General features: G+C 40.6%; 1 protein-coding gene across 1 annotated transcript; it reads right to left on the bottom strand.

Moving 5' to 3' along the window:
* Positions 1–1699: 1699 nt before the first annotated feature.
* Positions 1700–19024, bottom strand: LOC115944474 (tRNA wybutosine-synthesizing protein 2 homolog). The gene is made up of 5 exons (XM_081808539.1): positions 18839–19024; positions 16935–17122; positions 16698–16844; positions 4346–4467; positions 1700–3138 (listed from the first exon to the last, which is right to left on the bottom strand). Exons 1-5 carry the CDS (start codon positions 18925–18927, stop codon positions 3127–3129), a joined length of 558 nt encoding a protein of 185 aa, XP_081664665.1. The 5' UTR covers positions 18928–19024; the 3' UTR covers positions 1700–3126.
* Between the last annotated feature and the right edge of the window lie 226 nt (positions 19025–19250).

Here is a 19250-nt window from a genome sequence, read left to right as displayed (position 1 = left end):
AAGATGTGGTCCATATATACAATGGAATATTACTCAGCCATCAGAAAAGATGAATACCCAACTTTTACATCAACATGGATGGGACTGGAGGAGATTATGCTAAGTGAAATAAGTCAAGCAGAGAAAGTCAATTATCATATGGTTTCACTTATTTGTGGAACATGAGGAATAACATGGAGGACATTAGGAGAAGGAAGGGTAAAATGGGGGGGGGAATTGGAGGGAGAGATGAACCATGAGAGATTATGGACCTGAGAAACAAACAGGGTTTTAGAGGTGAGAGGGGAGAGGGGATTGGTTAGCCCGGTGATGGGTATTACGGAGGGCACATACTGCATGGAGCACTGGGTGTTATATGAAAACAATAGATCGTGGATCACTACATCAAAAACTAATGATGTAATGTATGGTGACTAACATAACATAATAAAATAAAAAAAAAGATTTTATTTATTTGTCGGAGAGAGACAGCAAGAGAGAGAGAGCACAAGCAGGGGGAGCAGCAGGCAGAGGGAGAAGCAGGCTCCCTGCTGAGCAAGGAGCCCAACGCAGGGCTCAATCCCAGGACCCCGGGATCCTGACCTGAGCCAAAGGCAGACGCTTAACTGACTGAGCCACCCAGGTGCCTCAAAATATTTTTATCACATCACAAAAAAACCCTGTAATTTTTAGGTCTAACCACCCCAATTCCCCAGGCGCCCCGCAAAGTGAGTTTCTACATATCGAACCCACGTTTGCCACTCTAGCTTGGCTAACTGCCAGGTTTCCTCACAGAAACCCTGGTAGCCTTATATTTCCACTGGACATTGATAATTTGCTAAGGATAATGACAGTGCTTCTTCGCCTCTATTTCCCTGCTCCCATGAAGATGGGAGATTCTTCCCCAGGAAAGATCCTATTATTTGGTGGACATGCAAAATGCCCCCAGTTCTGATACAACATTTAACAGGAAATGAACCAGCCTTCTTCAGAATTACCCTATCAGTGATGTGAAACAGTTTCAGCTATAAGAGGCATAAAGAAATGAAATGAGGAACAACAGCAGTACTATCAAATGGGACACAGCCATAGCAAAGCAAAAGAAAAAATGACTACCTAGATTTTCCCAATTCTTTTCCAGTTGCGTATTCTGAAAAGAAGAAAAAGAAATTCTTCCGCACTTTATTCTGTAGGAAATGAGGATGACTCATCTTTCACGAGTTTTCACTTAACATTTCTCACATCATTTTCCTTTTATTTTAATGCAAGCAATACACATCTTTAAACAGTTTTAAATTCCCAAAGTCCCATACTTTTATTTCTACCACTTTATTATCTTTCTGTATTGGTTCCAGACCTTGACTTCCTACCTCATCCCCTCCCCACACGCAATTTCATGCAAATAACTTCCTACATTGTTATCACTCAAATTCTGAGTAAAATCATCAATATAAGAGCAGTACTTTGTATAGTGAGATGATGAAGGCAAGCGATAGAGTTGGTCTTATTTTGTTTTTGGAGAAAAGGATATTTTCTGACTTTATTGTAGAAAGTCACTCCGAGTTGTCAAAAGATATACCTCCCCGGCACTCACCTGTTATTCTCAAAGTATATTTGGCACCAATCGGCTACTCCATCTATCTCTGGATTTTTTTTCTCAGAGCAGCTATGAGGATTCCAATCACAGCCATGGAAGGTAGCACAGCATCAACTGGGAATGGCAATGTAAAAGAGTCAATCTCTACAGAAAGACTAGACACTGCTTGATATTATGGACCCCAAGTAGCCAACCATAAAAAAGGTTCCATGTTCTAAGAATCAGAAATAGCAATTTCCTTGAGGGAATACCCAGCTTTGGACTGAGTCGGGAGTTAATTTCCTATAATCACAGCCAAGGGACTAAAGAAAGCACAGTGAAACCGACTACCTCAGATTTAAGAAGTCCCCTTACTCAAATTTGTAGATGACTATAGTCCAGAGCTATTAGAGAGTGTTTATCTTCCTCCTGTTTATCAATAAGCAGATACTTAGTACTATCTTGACTGGGGTATTTACATACACGTTCTTTAGGAAGATGACAGCATTAATACAAATATTTAGAAGATATGTAGGAACATAATCAAATGTTCAACACTTTGAGTATTTATACCATACACATATCAAGGACCAGTACATTCTAAGGGATAAACCGCAGTGTTCAAAAGGCAGTAGATAGGGAGGTATTAGCACTCCTTGTATTACTCCAGGTGGAGTTTGAAGTTATTTGAATCATAGTCTAGTGAAGAAAATGATGAGAAAAGAACATATCATGCATGAAAATCATGGGAGAAGGTTCACAGGTATAAAAAATATGGCAATCTTATAGGGGGTGCTGACACTCAGGAGGAAGATTTTAGACATCGCCCATAGTGAAATAGGAAGACTCTTTAGGATAAGAATCACATGAACAAAAGGAAGATAATTTCTTCTTAAAGGAATCACTTTAAAGAGCTCCCCTAACAGTTAAGGGGACACTAAATTTGCTAGGAAGATAATAAAACATTTTAATTCTATTAACAAAAAGAGATTTGGGGGGGTGCCTGGGTGGCTCAGTAGGTTAAGCGTCTGCCTTCAGCTCAGGTCACAGTCCCGGCATCCTGGGATCAAGCCCCATGTCGGGCTCTCTGCTCAGCGAGGAGTGTGCTTCTCCCTCTCCCTCTGCCCCTCCCCCCGCTCATGTGCGCACACACTCTCTCTCTCTCAAATAAATAAATAAAATCTATAAAAAAAGAGATTTGGTGTTCAGTTCACTTTTCATATTTGAACAACATGATTTTTTTATTTTTGCTTCTTGCAAATTATTTTATTTTTTTTGATGTAGTGAGCCACGATTCATTGTTTTCGTATAACACCCAGTGCTCCATGCAGTACATGCCCTCCTTAATACCCAGCACCGATTTTTTATGGTCTTGAAGAAAAAGATTGATAAAGACTCAAGAGTAGACTGAACCTGAATATGGGTCTGCGGAAGAGATAGCTACTTAAAGCCAAAGGTCCCTAGAAATGTCATCTGCATACAGACCCCCACGTGCTTCTCCAGTACGAGGCAGTGACGCCACTTGCAGCATCTTGGTGATGATCTCAAAGGAAAACACGCACCAGGTCACATCAAAAAGATTCCTAGGGAAAGAAATACAAGGGAAGCTGAGTAACGGAGGCATCAAACAAAAATGGTGAGGGTTCATAGCTGTTCGTGACATTATAGTAGCTAGTTCAGATGAGTACAGAAATGAGACTAGTAATGATAGCTAACATATGAATACTTACTGCGTGCCAGGCACAGCAGAGCATGTGCTCTCTATTAGTTAATCATCATCCCAACAACCTCATGAAGTAATTATACCCATACTACAGATGAGGAAATTGAGGTTCACAGACACACAACTAAAATAATGTCAGAGTTGGCATTTAAACCTAAGGTTTCTAAATCTTAGTTTATGCTGTTAAATTACCTCCAATCGTAAACTATCATTCAGCAGAAAATTGGATTATGACCCTTCCGGCTTTCTCTTCTTCTTTGGTCTTGTTAACCACCTCCTACACATACATACCCTTCCAAATGAGTTTCTATTGGCTACTACAATCTATTAGACCTTTCATATTCTGGAAGACATCTTGATTTACTAAAAGGAACCACAGCTCTTTGGATGACTGATTCTCCAATGGCTAAGGCAGGGAATATACAAAATAGGCATCCTGTAGTGTAAGAAAGTAAAGAAAGTGCACAAAAAACACAACAGTGGGGGCATGCCAAAGGGACAAGGGCACCAACATGGAGCTTCCAGGGGACAAAGCTGAAACAGTCTTTTTTTTTTTTTTTTAAGTTTGTCAGTCTTTTTTTTTAAGGTTTTATTTATTTTATTTGACAGAGAGAGACAGAGATAGTAACAGAGACAGAGAGAGAGAGCATGAGTGGGGAGGAGAGGGAGAAGCAGGCTCCCTGATGCAGGGCTCAATTCCAGGACCCTGGGATCACGACCTGAGCCGAAGGCAGACGCTTAACCGACTGAGCCACCCAGGCACCCCAAAGCTGAAACAATCTGAGAAACAAATAATTCTTCCTACAGAAGAATGCTAAATAATTTATGTAGCTTCTCACCCTCCAGGAAGTAGAACTTAATTTTTCCCAACCCTTCTTAACTGTGGTATATAAAGTGGAAAAAGTAAGTTTACAGAGCAGAAACCTGGCAAACATTACCTTGGCCAGCTGATCAAGGCCTTGACATGACATGATAAAAATGGTCTTCCTCCCAAACACCCATAACCCAGTCTAATCATGAGAAAAGCCATCAGACAAATTCCAACTGAGGCACAGTCTACAAAATACCTGAGTGGTACTCCTCAATACTGTCAAGGTCATCAAAACAAAGAAATTCTGTGAAACTGCCACAGTCAACAGGAGCCAAAGGAGACATGACAACAATGTAATGTGGTATCCTAGACTGGGTCCTAGAATAGAAAAAAATATATAAGTTAAAAGTAAGAAAATCTGAATAAAGTATAGACTTCAGTTAAGAATAATATATCAGTATTGGTTCATTAATTGTAACAAATAGAGCATACTAATCTAACATGTTGATAAAAGGGACAACTGTGTAGGGCAGAGGGTGGGTGGATATGGGAGCTCTCTGTACTATCTTTGCACTTTTCTGGTAAATCTAAAATTATTCTAAAATAGAAAGTTTATTTTAAAAAAAAATCACAAAACCTGGAGAAAGAAATACAGTCAAATCCCAGCCTTTATCCTTATTAACTGTGTAACCTTGTACAAGTCACTATCTGAGCTTTGATATCCCTGTTTATAAAATAGATACTCTGTTTTAGGGGACATCTGCAAGTTAGCAGACTAGGAAGCTCTGTCTAGGCCTTCCATCCCCGACCCACACTGACATTTAAAAAAAAAAAAAACTAGAGGAGACAGGGAAGATGACAGAGTAGGAGGATCCTGGGCTCACCTCCTCCAAGACACACCAAGGCAATGACTTCATGTAGTGCAATGCACTCTGAAAATTACCTAACACTGGAAGAACAGATCCTCCCAAAGCCAATGACATTACCAAAAAAAAAAAAAAAAAAAAAAGGCCATATTGAGAAGAGTAGAAGGGGCAGAGACATAGCCAGGAATCAAATGCCTGCCATGGTGACCCACAAGCAGAAGGTATATCACAGGCATGGAGGTCCTCTCCTTTGAGGAGTGAGGGGATCAAGACCCAGACTGGGCACCCCCCAGCCCTGGGGAACTACACCAAAAAGAAGAGCCTCCATTATGTCTGTCTTTGAAAATCAGCAGGACTCAAAACTGGAAGATTTGGAAATCAGCAGGGCTTGACTCCAGGAGAGCCATGGGGCTTTAGGAAACAGACTTCACTCTGCACCCTCTACACTCGGTCTGAGACTCAGCACGGAAACAGCAGTTTGAAAAACACCTGTGTTATACATGAAGGAGATTTACTAATTTTAGGTATGTGCTGGAGACACAGGGATCTCCTGGAACTTTCCCCAGGGACGGGAGTGCTGGTGGGCAGCACCATTTTTCCTGCCCTCCTTCAGTCTAGCTGGCCCAGCGCTGGTGGACAGCAGTTCTGATGCTCTCCATCTACCTTGCTAGCACTGCTTGCCCTGCCTCAGTCTTCGCCCGCCAGCCCGCCCCGGCAGGAGCCCCTCCAAAGCAACTACTGCGTCACCATGCCTGGCAGGTAGCCCAGCCTGGGACAGGCACCCCTACAAAGTGACTTCTGCCCTGGCAGGAGGGTAGGATTCCTGCCCCATCCAGCAGCATACCCACAGCCACTCTGGCCAGCCCACTCAGCCAGCTGTACCAAGAGACGGTTGCACCCAAGAGCCACCAGCATCTATAGCCCAGCCTCTCAGCCAGCTACAATGGGAACTAATTCCACCTACCAGCACCACCAGCATGCTCGCAGCAGTCACACCAGTCATTGCTGACAACAGGGCTGAGGGCCAGCCACGCCCCCGAGTGTACCAGACACAACAGGAGGACATATGAACCCACAGAGGGGACACTCCCACAGTGGCTGGTTCTGTTGACCAGGGAGCCTGCACTACTGGGCACCACAAAATGCCTTCTTCATAAGGCCACTACTTTCAGGACCAGAAAACATAGCTGACCTACCTAATTCAAAGAAACAAACACAGAGACTCAGACAAAATGAGGAGACAGAAGAGTATGTTCTAAACAAAAGAATAACACAAAAATTCAGAAAAAGAACTAAATGAAATGGAGATCAGCAATCTATTTGATAAGGACTTCAGAGTAATGGTCATAAAGATATTCACCAGACTTGAGAGAAGAGTGGATGAACTAAGTGAAAACAGCAACAAAGAGACAGAAAATATGAAAAAGAACCAATTGGAGCTGAAGGATAAAATAACTGAAGTGAAAAATACGCTAGAGAGGGGCGCCTGGGTGGCTCAGTCGTTAAGCATCTGCCTTCAGCTCAGGTCATGATCCTAGGGTCCTGGGATCGAGCCCCTCATCAGGCTCCCTGCTCAGCAGGGGGCCTGCTTCTCCCTCTCCCACTCCCCCTGCTTGTGTTCCTGCTCTCGCTATCTCTCTCTCTGTCAAATAAATAAATAAAATCTTTAAAAAAAAAAAAGAAAAAATATGCTACAGAGAATCAAGAGCAGATTAAAAAATATAGAAAAACAATCAAGCAATCTGGAAGACAGGGTAGTGGAAAGCACCCAAGCTAAAGAGCAAAAAGGAAAAAGATTTTTTAAAAATGAGGATAGGTTAAGGGACCTCTGAGACAGTATGAAGCATACTAACATTCACATTAGAGAGGTCCCAGAAGGAGAAGACCCAGAGAGAAGGGGGCAGAAAACTTATCTGAAAAAGTAATAGCTAAAATTTCCCTAACCTGGGGAAGGAAAAAGACATCCAGGTCCAGCAAGCTCAGAGAGCCCCAAACAAGATGAACCCAAGGAGGTCCACATCAAGACACATAATTAAAATGTCAAAAAGTTAAAAATAAAAGGAGACTCCTTAGGGCACCTGGGTGGCTCAGTCAGTTGGGTATCCACCTCTTGATTTCAGTCAGCTCAGGTCATGATCTCAGGGTTGTGAGACTGAGCCCCATGTCGGCTCTGTGCTCAGCGTAGAGTCTGCTCGGGATTCTCCCTCACCTTCTCTCTTTCCCTTTCCTCTCTCTCTCTCAAATAAATAAATAAAGAGAATCTTTTAAAAACAAGAGAAAAGCAAATAGTTATGTACAAAGAAAATCCCATAACACTATAAGCTGATTTATTAGTGGAAAATCTGTAGGCTAGAAAGGAGTGGCATGTTATATTCAAAGCACTGAAAGGAAAATACCTGCCACCAAGAATACTCAACCCACAAGGTTATCATTCAGAACTGAAGGAGAGAGAGTTTCCCAGAAACAAAAGATAAAAGTACATCACCACTAAAACTGCCTTATAAGAAGTGTCAAAGGGAATTTTTGAGGTGGAAGAGAGAAAGCCATAACTAGAAGAAAATTATAAAAGGAAAAAAAATCACTGGTAAAAGCAAACCAAGTAAAGGTAGTAAATCAAACACTTATAAAGCTCATATGAAGGTTAAAAGACAAAAGCAGTAAAAACAATTGTATCTACAAAAGTTAGCTAAGGGATGCACAAAATAAAAAAATGTAAAATATGACATCAAATACATACAATGTGGAGTGGGGGAAGTAAAAATGTAGTGTCTTTAGAATGTGAACTTGAGTGGCCATCAACTTAAGACAGATTGCTATATACATAGGATGTTACATATGAACCTCATGATAACCATAAACAAAAAACCTATAATAGATACAGAAAAAGTAAAGAGAAAGGAATCCAAGCATAACACTAGAGAAAGTCATCAAATCACAAGTGAACAGAACAAGAGAAGATGAAAGGAAAAAAGAAGAACTATAAACACAACCAGAAAACAATTAACAAAAATGGTAATAAGTACACACCTGTCAATAATTACTTTGAATGTTAATGGTCTAAATGCTCCAATCAAAAGACACAGGGTGAATTAATGGATAAAAAAACCCAAAACCCATCTATATGCTGCCTACAAGAGACTCACTTCAAACCTAGATACATACAAACTGAAAGTGAAGGAATAGAAAAAGATATTCCAGGGGCGCCTGGGTGGCTCAGTTGGTTGGGCGACTGCCTTCGGCTCAGGTCATGATCTCAGGGTCCTGGGATCGAGCCCCACATCGGGCTCCCTGCTCTGCGGGAAGCCTGCTTCTCCCTCTCCCATTCTCCCTGCTTGTCTTTCCTCTCTCACTGTGTCTCTCTCTGTCAAATAAATAAATAAAATCTTTAAAAAAAAAAGATATTCTACATAAAGCAAGAAAAAAAAAAAGGCTAGGGTAGCAATACCGATATAAGACAAAACAGACTTCAAAGACCATAACAAGAGACAAAAAAGAGCATTACATGATAAAGGGATCAATTCAACAACAGGATATAACAATTATAAATATATATGTACCTAACAGAGGGGCACCTAAACATATAAAGCAAGTATTAACAGACCTAAAGGGAAGCATTAACAGTAATTCAGTAAGAGTAGGGAACAGCCCACATATATCAATGAATCACCCAGAGAGAAAATCAATAAGGAAACCATGGCTTTGAACAACACACTAGACCAGCTGGACTTAACAGATATATACATTCCATCCAAAAATAGCAAAATACACATTCAAGTGCACATGGAACATTCCCCAGCATAAATCACATGTTAGGCAACAAAACAAGTCTCAATAAATTGATGAAGACTGAAATCATATTTATCAAGTATCCTTTCAGACCACAATGGTATGAAACTAGAAAACAATTACCAAAAAAAAAAGGAAAAAACACAAACACGTGGAGGCTAAACATGCTACTAAACAACCAATGGGTCAACTACAAAATCAAAGAGGAAATCAAACATACATGGAGACAAATGAAAATGGAAACACAACGGTTCAAAATCTTTGGTACACAGCCCAAGCAGTTTTAAGAGGGAAGTTTACAGTAATACAGGACTACCTCAATATGAAAAATCTCCAACAGTCTAACCTTACACCTAACAGAACCAAAAAAAGCCCAAAGTTAGCAGAAAGAAGGAAAAAATAAAGATCAGAGAAAAATAGAGTCGATCCTTCAACAACATAGGTTTGAACTGAGTAGGGCCACCTACATACAGATTGTGTTTTCAAGATTATTTATTTATTTATTTGACAGAGAGAGAGAGAAGAGAGAGAGAACAAACTGGGGGAGTGGCAGACAGAGCGAGAGGAGGAAGCAGGCTCTTCACCGAGCAGAAGCTCAATGTGGGGCTCGATCCCAGGACCTGAGATCATGACCTGAGCTGAAGGCAGACGCTTAACTGACTGAGCCACCCAGGAGCCCCCAGATTTTGTTTTATAAAGTACAGTACTGTAAATGTATTTTCTCTTCCTTATAATTTTCTTAATAACATTTTCTCTTTTTTAGCTTACCTAAATGTAAGAATAGAATACATAAATACAAAATATGTGTCAATCAATTGTTTGTATTCTCAGTAAGGCTTCCAGTCAGCAGTAGGCTATCTGTAGTTAAGTTATGCAGGAGTCAAAAGTTGTATGCAGAGTTTCGACTTGGCAGGGGTTGGGACCCCTAGCCCCCACACCGTTCAAGGATCAACTGTAAATGAAATAGAGCCCAAAAAACAATCGAATATATAATGAAACTAAGTGCTGGTTTTTTGAAAAGATAAAGAAAATTGATAAACCTTTAGCCACTCATCAAAAAAAAAAGAAAACTCAAAATCAGAAATGAAAGAGAAGTTACAACCAACACCAGAGAAATACAAATGCTAAGAGACTACTACAAAAAATTATATGCCAAAAACTGGACAACCCACAAGAAACAGATAAGTTCCTAGAAACATACTCTTCCAAAACTGAATCAGGAAGAAACAGAAAATGTGAACAAACCAATTACTAATAACAATATTGCATCAGTAATCAAAAAAATCCCAGCAAACAAAAGTCCAGGACCAGAGGCTTCACAGGTGAATTCTACCAAACATTTACAGGAGAGTTTAATAACTATCCTTTTCAGGGGCACCTGAGTGGCTCAGTCAGCTAAGCATCTGCCTTTGGCTTGGGTCATGATCCTGGGGTCCTGGGATCAAGCCCCGTGTTGGGCTCCCTGCTCAGCAGGGAGTCTGCTTGTCCCTCTCCTGCTGCCCCTCCTCCTGCTTGTGCTCTCCCCCTCTCTCTCGCAAATAAATAAAAATCTTTAAAACAATAACTATCCTTTTCAAACTATTCCAAAAAATAGAAGAGGAAGGAGTATTTTCAAATTCATTCTACAAGGTCAGCACTGCCCTAATACCAAAACCAGACAAAGGCACTGCAAAAAAATTTACAGATTAGTAATCTCTGATGGACAAAGATGCAAAAATCCTTAACAAATTATTAGCAAACAAAATTCAACAATACATAAAAGGTTCATTCACCATGATCAAATGGGATTTATTCTAGGGATGTAAGGATGGTTCAATACCTGCAAACCAATCAACGTGATACTCCATATTAACAAAATAAAGGATAAAAATCATATGATCATCTCAGTAGATGCAAAAAAAGCATTTGACAAAACTCAATATCCATTCAGAATAAAAACTCTTAGGGCGCCTGGGTGGCTCAGTCGGTTAAGCGACTGCCTTCGGCTCGGGTCATGATCCCAGGGTCCTGGGATCGAGTCCCACATCGGGCTCCCTGCTCTGCGGGGAGCCTGCTTCTCCCTCTCCCACTCCCCCTGCTTGTGTTCCCTCTCTCACTGTGTCTCTCTCTGTCAAATAAATAAATAAAATCTTAAAAAAAAAAAAACAACTCTTATAAAAGAGGGTCTGGAGGGAACACACCTCAACATGATAAAGACATTATGTGACAATCCCACAGATAGCATCATAATCAATCATAAAAAGCTAAAAGCTTTTCCACTAAGATCAGAAACAGGAAAAGGATGTCCACTCTCATCATTTTTACTCAACATAGTACTGAAGTCCTAGACAGAGCAATCAGACAAAAGAAAAGGATAAAAGGCATCGAAATTGGTAAGGAAGAAGTAAAACTATCACTATTTGCAGATTGCATGGTACTTTACATAAAAAACCCTAAAGATTCCACCAAAAAAAACTATTCGATGTAATAATTGAATTCAATAAATTTGCAGCATACAAAAATATACAGAAATCTGTTGTTTCTATACACTAATAATAAAGTAGCAGAAAGAAAAATTAAGAAAACAATCCAATTTATAACTGTACCAATAAAAATAAAATACCTATGAATAAACTTAACCAAGGAAGTGGACGACCTGTACTCTGAAAACTATAAAACACCGATGAAAGAAATTGAAGACTACACAAAGAAACGGAAAGACATTCCATGCTCATGGTTTGGGAGAAACAATATTGTTAAAATGTCCAAACTACCCAAAGCAATCTACAGATTTAATGCAATCCTTATCAAAATACCAACATTTTTCACATAACTATAACAAATGATACTAAAATTTGCATGGGAACATAAAAGACCCCAAATAGCCAAAAAGATCTTAAAAAAGAACAAAGCTGGAGGTATAACAATCGCAGATTTTAAGATATACTAGAAAGCTGTAATAATCAAAACAGTATCATACTGGCACAAAAACAGACACATAGATCAATGGAACAGGATAGAAAACCCAGAAATAAACACATGCTTATATGGTCAAATTAACCTAGGACAAAGGAGGCAAGAATATACCATGGGGAAAAGACAATCTCTTCAACAAATGGTGCTGGGAAAACTAGACAGCTACATGCAAAGGAATGAAACTGGACCACTTTCTAATGCCACTCACACACACACACACACACACACAAAAACCCCTCAAAATGGATTAAAAACCTAAATGTGAGACCTGAAACCATAAAACTCCTAGAGGAAAATATAGGCAATGATTTCTCTGACATCAGTTTTAGCAACATTTTTCTAGATATGCCTCCTCCAGCAAGGGAATCAAAAGCAAAATTAAACTATTGGGACTACACCAAAATAAAAAACTTTTGTACAGTGAAGGAAACCATCAACAAAACAAAAAGGCAACCTACTGAATGGGAGAAGATATTTGCAAATGACATATCTAATAAGCAGTTAATATCCAAAATATATAAAGAACTTATACAATTAAACACCACAAAAACAAAGAATCCAATTAAAAATGGGCAGAAGACACGAACAGACATTTTTCCAAAGAAGGCATCCAGATGACCAACAGATACATGAAAAGATGCTCAACATCCCTTATCATCAGAGAAATGCACATCAAAATCACAATGAGATATCACCTCATACCTGTCAGAATGGCTAAAATCAAAAACACAAAAAATAACAAGTTTTAGCGAGAACGTGGAGAAAAAAGGAAACCTCATGCATTACTGGTGGTAATGGAAACTAGTGAAACCACTCTGGAAAACAGTATGAAGGTCCCTCAAAAAATTAAAAATAGAGGCGCCTGGGTGGCTCAGTTGGTTGGGCGACTGCCTTCGGCTCAGGTCATGATCCTGGAGTCCCGGGATCGAGTCCCGCATCGGGCTCCCTGCTCAGCGGGGAGTCTGCTTCTCCCTCTGACCCTCCCCCCTCTCATGCTCTCTCTATCTCATTCCCTCTCTCAAATAAATAAATAAAATCTTTAAAAAAAAAATTAAAAATAGAATTACCATATGATCCAGTAATTCTTCTTAGCCAAAGAAAAGAAAAACACTAATTTGAAAAGATATATGCACACCCTACACTCTATGTTTACTACAGCATTATTTACAATAGCCAAGATATGGATGAAACCCAAATGTCCATCCATAGTTGAGTGAAGAAGATGTGGTATGTGTGTGTACACACATATAACGCAATATTACTTAGCCCTAAAAAAGAATGAGATTTTGCCATTTGCAACAACATGGATGGACCCAGAGAATATAAAGCTAAGTGAAAAAAAGTCCGTCAGAGAAAGACAAATACCATATGATTTCACTCATATGTGGAATTTAAGATAAAAAATAGAGGAACAAAAAAAAGGCAATCAAAAAAACAGATTCTTAAATACAGAAAAACTGGTGGTTACCAAGGGAAGACTGGTGGGGGGAGGAGTGAAATAAAGGAGATAAGAGTACACTTATCTTGATGACCAGAGTAACACACAGAATTGTTGAATCCTTATACTGTATTCCTGAAACTCACATATAACACTGCGTATTAATTTTACTTAAATATGGACATTTCTAAAGAAGAGTAAACTTAACAAAGGAGGTGCCTTTAATGCCAGAAACTACAAAAGGTAGCTGAAAGAAATTAAGGAATACACAAATAGAAAGATGGCATCCCATGTTCATGAGTTGGAAGATTCAATATTGTTATGATGTTAATACCACTGAAAGCAATCTACAAATTCAAAGCAATCCCTATTAAAATCCTAATGACATTTTTGCAGAAATAGAAAAATCCATCCTAAAATTCATATGGAATCTCAAGGGATTCTGAATAGTCACCATAATCTTGAAAAAGAACAAAGTTGGAGGTCTCACATTTCCTTATTTAAAAACTTACTAAAAGCTACAATAATCAAAACAGTATGGTACTGGTATGAAGACAGACATGCAGATCAATGAAATAGCCCAGAAATAAACCCTCACAGTTATGTTCAAATGATTTTCTTTTTTTTTTTTTAAAGATTTTATTTATTTATTTGAGAGAGAGAGAGCACAAGAGGAGGGAGGGTCAGAGGGAGAAGCAGACTCCTTGCTAAGCAGGGAGCCCAATGTGGGACTCGATCCCAGGACTCCAGGATCATGATCTGAGCTGAAGGCAGTCGCTTAGCCAACTGAGCCACCCAGGCGCCCTCAAATGATTTTCAATAAGGGTGCCAAGACCATTCACTGGGGGGGAAAAAGCAGTCTTTCCAACAAATGGTGCTGGGACAACTGGATATCCACATGCAAAAGGATAAAGTTGGACCCTTGCCTAAACCATATACAAAAGTTATCTCGGGGTGCCTGGGTGGCTCAGTCAGTTAAGCAACTGCCTTTGGCTCAGGTCATGATCCCAGGACCCGGGGATCAAGCCCCATGTCGGGCTCCCTGCTCAGTAGGGAGTCGGCTTCTCCCTCTGCCCCTCCCCCTGCTTGTGCACTCATGCTCTCTCTCTCTCAAATAAAATCTTTTCAAAAAAATTATCTCAAATTATCAAAGACCTAAATGTAAGAGCTAAACCTATGAAACTCTTATTAGAAAACATAGGAGAAAAGTTTCATGACACTGGATTTGACAAAGATTTCTTGGCTGTAACACCAAATGTACAGGGAACAAATAAAAAATAGGTAAGGTGGAATCCATCAAAATTAAAATCTTTTGTGCATCAAAGGACACTGTCAACAGAGAAAAGGCTACCCATAGAATGGGAAAAAGTATTTGCAAATTATATATCTGACGAGGGATTAGTATCCAGGATAAAAAAAAAGACTCCTACTACAACAAAAACAATCCCATTAAAAAATTGAAAAGGACTTAAATAGACATTTCTCCAGAAAAGATATACAAGAGGCCAACAGCACATGGAAACATGTTCAACCTCACTCATCACTAGGTATGAGATAACAGAAAATACATATATGGGTCTCTGCACCTGGTTCCCCATTTAGAACTCCTAAAACCCTTATAACTTCTAAGTGATAAGAGCATAAGGAGTGTCTCTTATTCTAATATTTGGTCTTTAACCTTGTACCTGATACAGGGCTCCTAAATACCTTGTTATTTCCTAAGTGATAACAGCATTAGGAGTATCTTTTGCCCTAATGAGGCAACTCTGGGTGGGCTCCTAGATGGGGGCTGGTCACCGAATAGCTAAGCCATAATTAGATGTTGGAATTTTCAGCCCCACCCTTCATCCTCCAGAGAGGGAAGTGAGGCTGGAAATGGAGTTAATGACTGATCTTGCCTAAGTGATGAAGCCTCCATAAAAATCCCAAAAGTAGGTAGGAGATTCACAGAGCTTCCAGGTAGGTTAACACATCCAGGTACCAGTCAGGTGACACATCCCAACTCCAAAAGGACAGAAGCTCCTGCACTCAGGACCTTCCCAGAGCTCACCTTACATATCTCTTCATTTGGCTATTCACCTGTATCTTTTATCATATCCTTTAATAAACTGGTAAATGTTAGTAACTGTTTTCCTGAGGTCTGTGAGCTGCTGTAGCAAATTAACTGAACCCAAGGTTATAGCCAATCAGTGAGAAGCACAGGTGACAACCTAAACTTACAATTGGCATCTGAAGTGGGGTAGGGGGAGTCTTGTAGGATTGAACCCTTAACCTGTGGGATCTGACACTATCTCCAGGTGTCAGAATTGAGTTAAATTATAGGACACCCAGCTGGTGTTGCAGAGAATTGTTTGTTGTGGGAAAAAAATCTCCACATATTTGGTGCCCAGAAATGTCAAAAGTAAAGTGTTCTGTGTAAAAGTAAAGGAGGCACACAGGAGAGGAGAACAGTAGGTTTCCCAATATAGTAGTGAAATGCCAATCAAAACCACGATGGAAGGGCACCTCGGTGGCTCAGCTGGGCATCTGCCTTCAGCTCAGGTCATGATATCAGGGTCCTGGGATCAAGCCCAACATCGGGCTCCCTGTTCAGTGGGGAGTCTGCTTCTCCCTCTCCCTCTGTCCCTCCCCACTGCTGGTGCTCTCTTGCTCTCTCAAATAAATAAATAAAATATTTAAACAAACACAATGGAATACCACTTCACACCCATTAGGGTGGCTATTATTCCAAAAATAAAAAAGGAAATAACAAATGTTGGTAAGGATGAAATGGGAACCCTGTGCACTGCTGATGGGAATGTAAAATGATGCAGCCACTGTAGAAAACGGTATGGCGATTCCTCGAAAAATCATACATAGAATTACCACATGATCGAGCAATTACACTTCCAGATATGTATGCAAAAGAATTCAAAGCAGGAACTCAAACAGGTATCTGTACTCCCATGTTCATAGCAACATTATTCACAATAGCCAAAAGGTGGAAGCAACCCAAGTGTCCGTTAATGGATGAGTGGCTAACCAAATTTTCATGTGTACATACAATGGAATATTATTCAGCCTTAGAAAGGAAGGAAATTCTAACACACGCTACAACATAGATGAACCTTGAAGGCACTATGCTAAGCAAAATAAACCAGTCACAAAAGTAAAAATAGAGTGTTAAGATTCCACTTATATGAGGTACCTAAAATAGTCAAATTCATAGACACAGAGAGTAACATGGTGGTTGCCAGGAGCTGGCGGGAGGGAATATGGGGGATTAATGTTTAATGGATACGGAGTTCCAGTTTGGGAAAATAAAGAAGTTCTGAAGATGGATAATGATGATGGTTGCACAATGTGAATATACTTAGAGCCACTGAACTGTACACTTAAAAATGGTTAAAATGGTATATTTTGCTATGCATACTTTGCTATAATAAAAATATATAGAGAGAGCACACTAAAACAATCTCCCAAGTGTTGTGAGACTGAAGACCTATGTAGAAAAGCTTTGTAATCTATACAGCCCTTCACAAATACTAGCTCTTTTTAATCATTATCACCCTGTTTACCCCAACCTGATACCATTATCCACATGTTCTGTCCAGCCATGTTCACCCAGCAGCACACTGTTGGAGTGTAAGTGTGGTACAGTGATAGCCACCTTCGTTTTGCTAAACCCTGGATTTCACGTGTCACTGCAACAGTCTCCCAGAGTTCTGGTCCTGAAACAGAACAAGCCCCCCAAAAGACATAAGTTTTAGACAAGTCTGATTGGAGTCTCGAGAAAAAACTCAGAGACTTCCTCCTCTTACCCAGTTTTCCCCAATGCTTGGTTTGGAAGCAGTCCTCATTCAGCAGCAAGAGGTCACCATGCCATTGCCAAGAACAAGGAAAATCTTCCTCCAATTCAGCTGACCAACTAACTCCCTGGCCTGCTACCACGCAATGTATCTCATAAGACAGCCCTTGAGCAGGTGAACAATCGGGAACCTTCCGGATTCTAGGAAACAAATATAGGAAATGTATTCGTTGAGCATGAATTGAGAATAGAAGTACTTAGATAAGAAATAAAAAATGAGGGGCACCTGGGTGGCTCAGTTGGTTGTCTGCCTTTGTCTCAGGTCATGATCCCAGAGTCCTGGGATCGAGCCCCACGTCGGTCTCCCTGATCAGAGGGGAGTCTGCTTGTCCCTCTTCCTCTGCCCCTGCTCTCTCTCGCTCACTCTCTCTCAAATAAATAAAATCTTTAAAAAAAAAAGAAAAAATGAAAATGCTAAAATCAAAAGACCAGAATGACCAGCTTTGATGGACTGCACAATTCTCGATATTGTAGCCTCAGAGCTGAACCCTCAAATACTCACAGAAAGTATAAATATTGCTGCAGAACAGGTATGATAATGCAGTAGTGCAAAACTTAGGAATGTTTCTTTCTGGAAAGCAAGCCAATTGGAACCTACATCCAGATACTGACCAGGATCTGTGTCAGCATTCAGGTGCTCTCTGAGAGCCCCAAGTTTCCTTAGCTATAACAGGTGCTGCTCATTGAGAATTTCTCCAAACATGGATAATGCTACAGTGCCATCTGGAATCTTCTTCATGCAGTGATGTATATCCAGGGGTTGCTGCCTTTGCAGATAGTCCCTGGAGACCAATGAGGGCTTTTATTCCATGGCTCTTTGAGGAACTTAAAATGTAGATCAAACATGAAGTAGTACTTACCCCAGCCTTGGAAGTTTGACCTTCTATGGCCAAGTCTCTGTGCCCTCACAATCTTGAATGTCTTTGCTTGCTTCATTTATACCTTATCCAAGATTCTTAGTATCATCAACCAGACTAAGTAACAACTGTTTTCCACAGAACTTTCTGCCAGTGCCCCACAAATCTTGACTGTGGTTTCCCAAATTCTTTGATTCTCCACAACGCACCCTTTCTCTTCTGTACAATTCCCCCAAATAACACTTATTCTAAATATAGTCCCACTTGTGTAGAAATGCATCTTTCCTAGTTTTCCCCCCACCTCTGCATACTGCACCTATGTTGTTGTGTTAACTGAGGTTCAGTCATAACACCTACAACAACAGCATCAGACGCCCTATCTTCTGTCTTCATTTTGTTATAACCTATAGGCTAAAGATACGTATCACTCCAAGATTGCTGCAGTGAAGGAAAACGACTCTGAGGGACAAGAGGCACTGAGGCAGGAGTCACTAGCACGGGGCCTATAAATGAAACCCAAATATACAAAAGCTTACGAAACATTCCCTGCACACACCTCCTCTTTTATAACCAGTAGAGTAAGGTTGGTTGAAGAGAACCAACAATCCATTCTCTACAAATGACCGATGACAGCACAACAAGCCCCTGGTTATAGGTGCCTCGACCTATTCTTGGGTGGTTCATTGTTATAAGCCACCAGCCTAGGGTCACCAAGTCAGATGCTCTAAGTTCTTTTCCAAAAATGGTAATAAAACATGTTGAGTCACTCATATTCCCTCAGTTATACTGGGAGGCAACAGCTACAGCAGTTAAACATTCAGTCTCCGAGCCAAAGCAATCTGAGTTCAAATCATGCTTTAGCCGCTTGTTGAGTACCAGCAGTCAATGATCTTTTCTGAGAATCCCGTAGCGACGCCCTCCGCCAGCTCGCTCCCTCACCACCAAACGCATGGAGCCCAGGGGCTACACAAGAGCAGACAGGGGTCTGTTCTCCCTTTACCTCTCCATCTCCTCGGCTATGGTGACGCCTTGAATTTGAGCCCTCCGCAGTCTTTCATTCCCTAGACTGCCACAACTCTCTCTCCTCATGTTGCTTGGTACACTCCAGCTTTCACAAACAGGCACGCTGCTGGGGCGGGACCAAGCACTTCCCCTCCCCAACAGGGCGGAACTAAAATGAAAGGGCCAAGGTTGTTAGCGAATGACTTCCCTATTACCATGGTAAAGCGGCTGCCGCCATCTTTATTGTGATCGATGATTCCTCGTGTTGGTCTAAGAAAAAATGAATAATAAGGGATTCTACAGACTAAAATCCTGCAAGTTAGTCTGGCGCGGCCCTACTCTAGGTCGGAACGGAGTTCTCTTCCGGCCGCAGCCCAGCCCGGAGTGGTTAGCTCTTGGGGACCGAGCGT

Source organism: Leptonychotes weddellii, chromosome X (assembly GCF_054177405.1).
Source record: "Leptonychotes weddellii isolate Sample4059 chromosome X, ASM5417740v2, whole genome shotgun sequence".
NCBI classification, from domain to species: domain Eukaryota; kingdom Metazoa; phylum Chordata; class Mammalia; order Carnivora; family Phocidae; genus Leptonychotes; species Leptonychotes weddellii.
The sequence above is the reverse complement of the archived record's forward strand: the minus strand, read 5'-3'. Positions and strand labels throughout refer to the sequence as shown.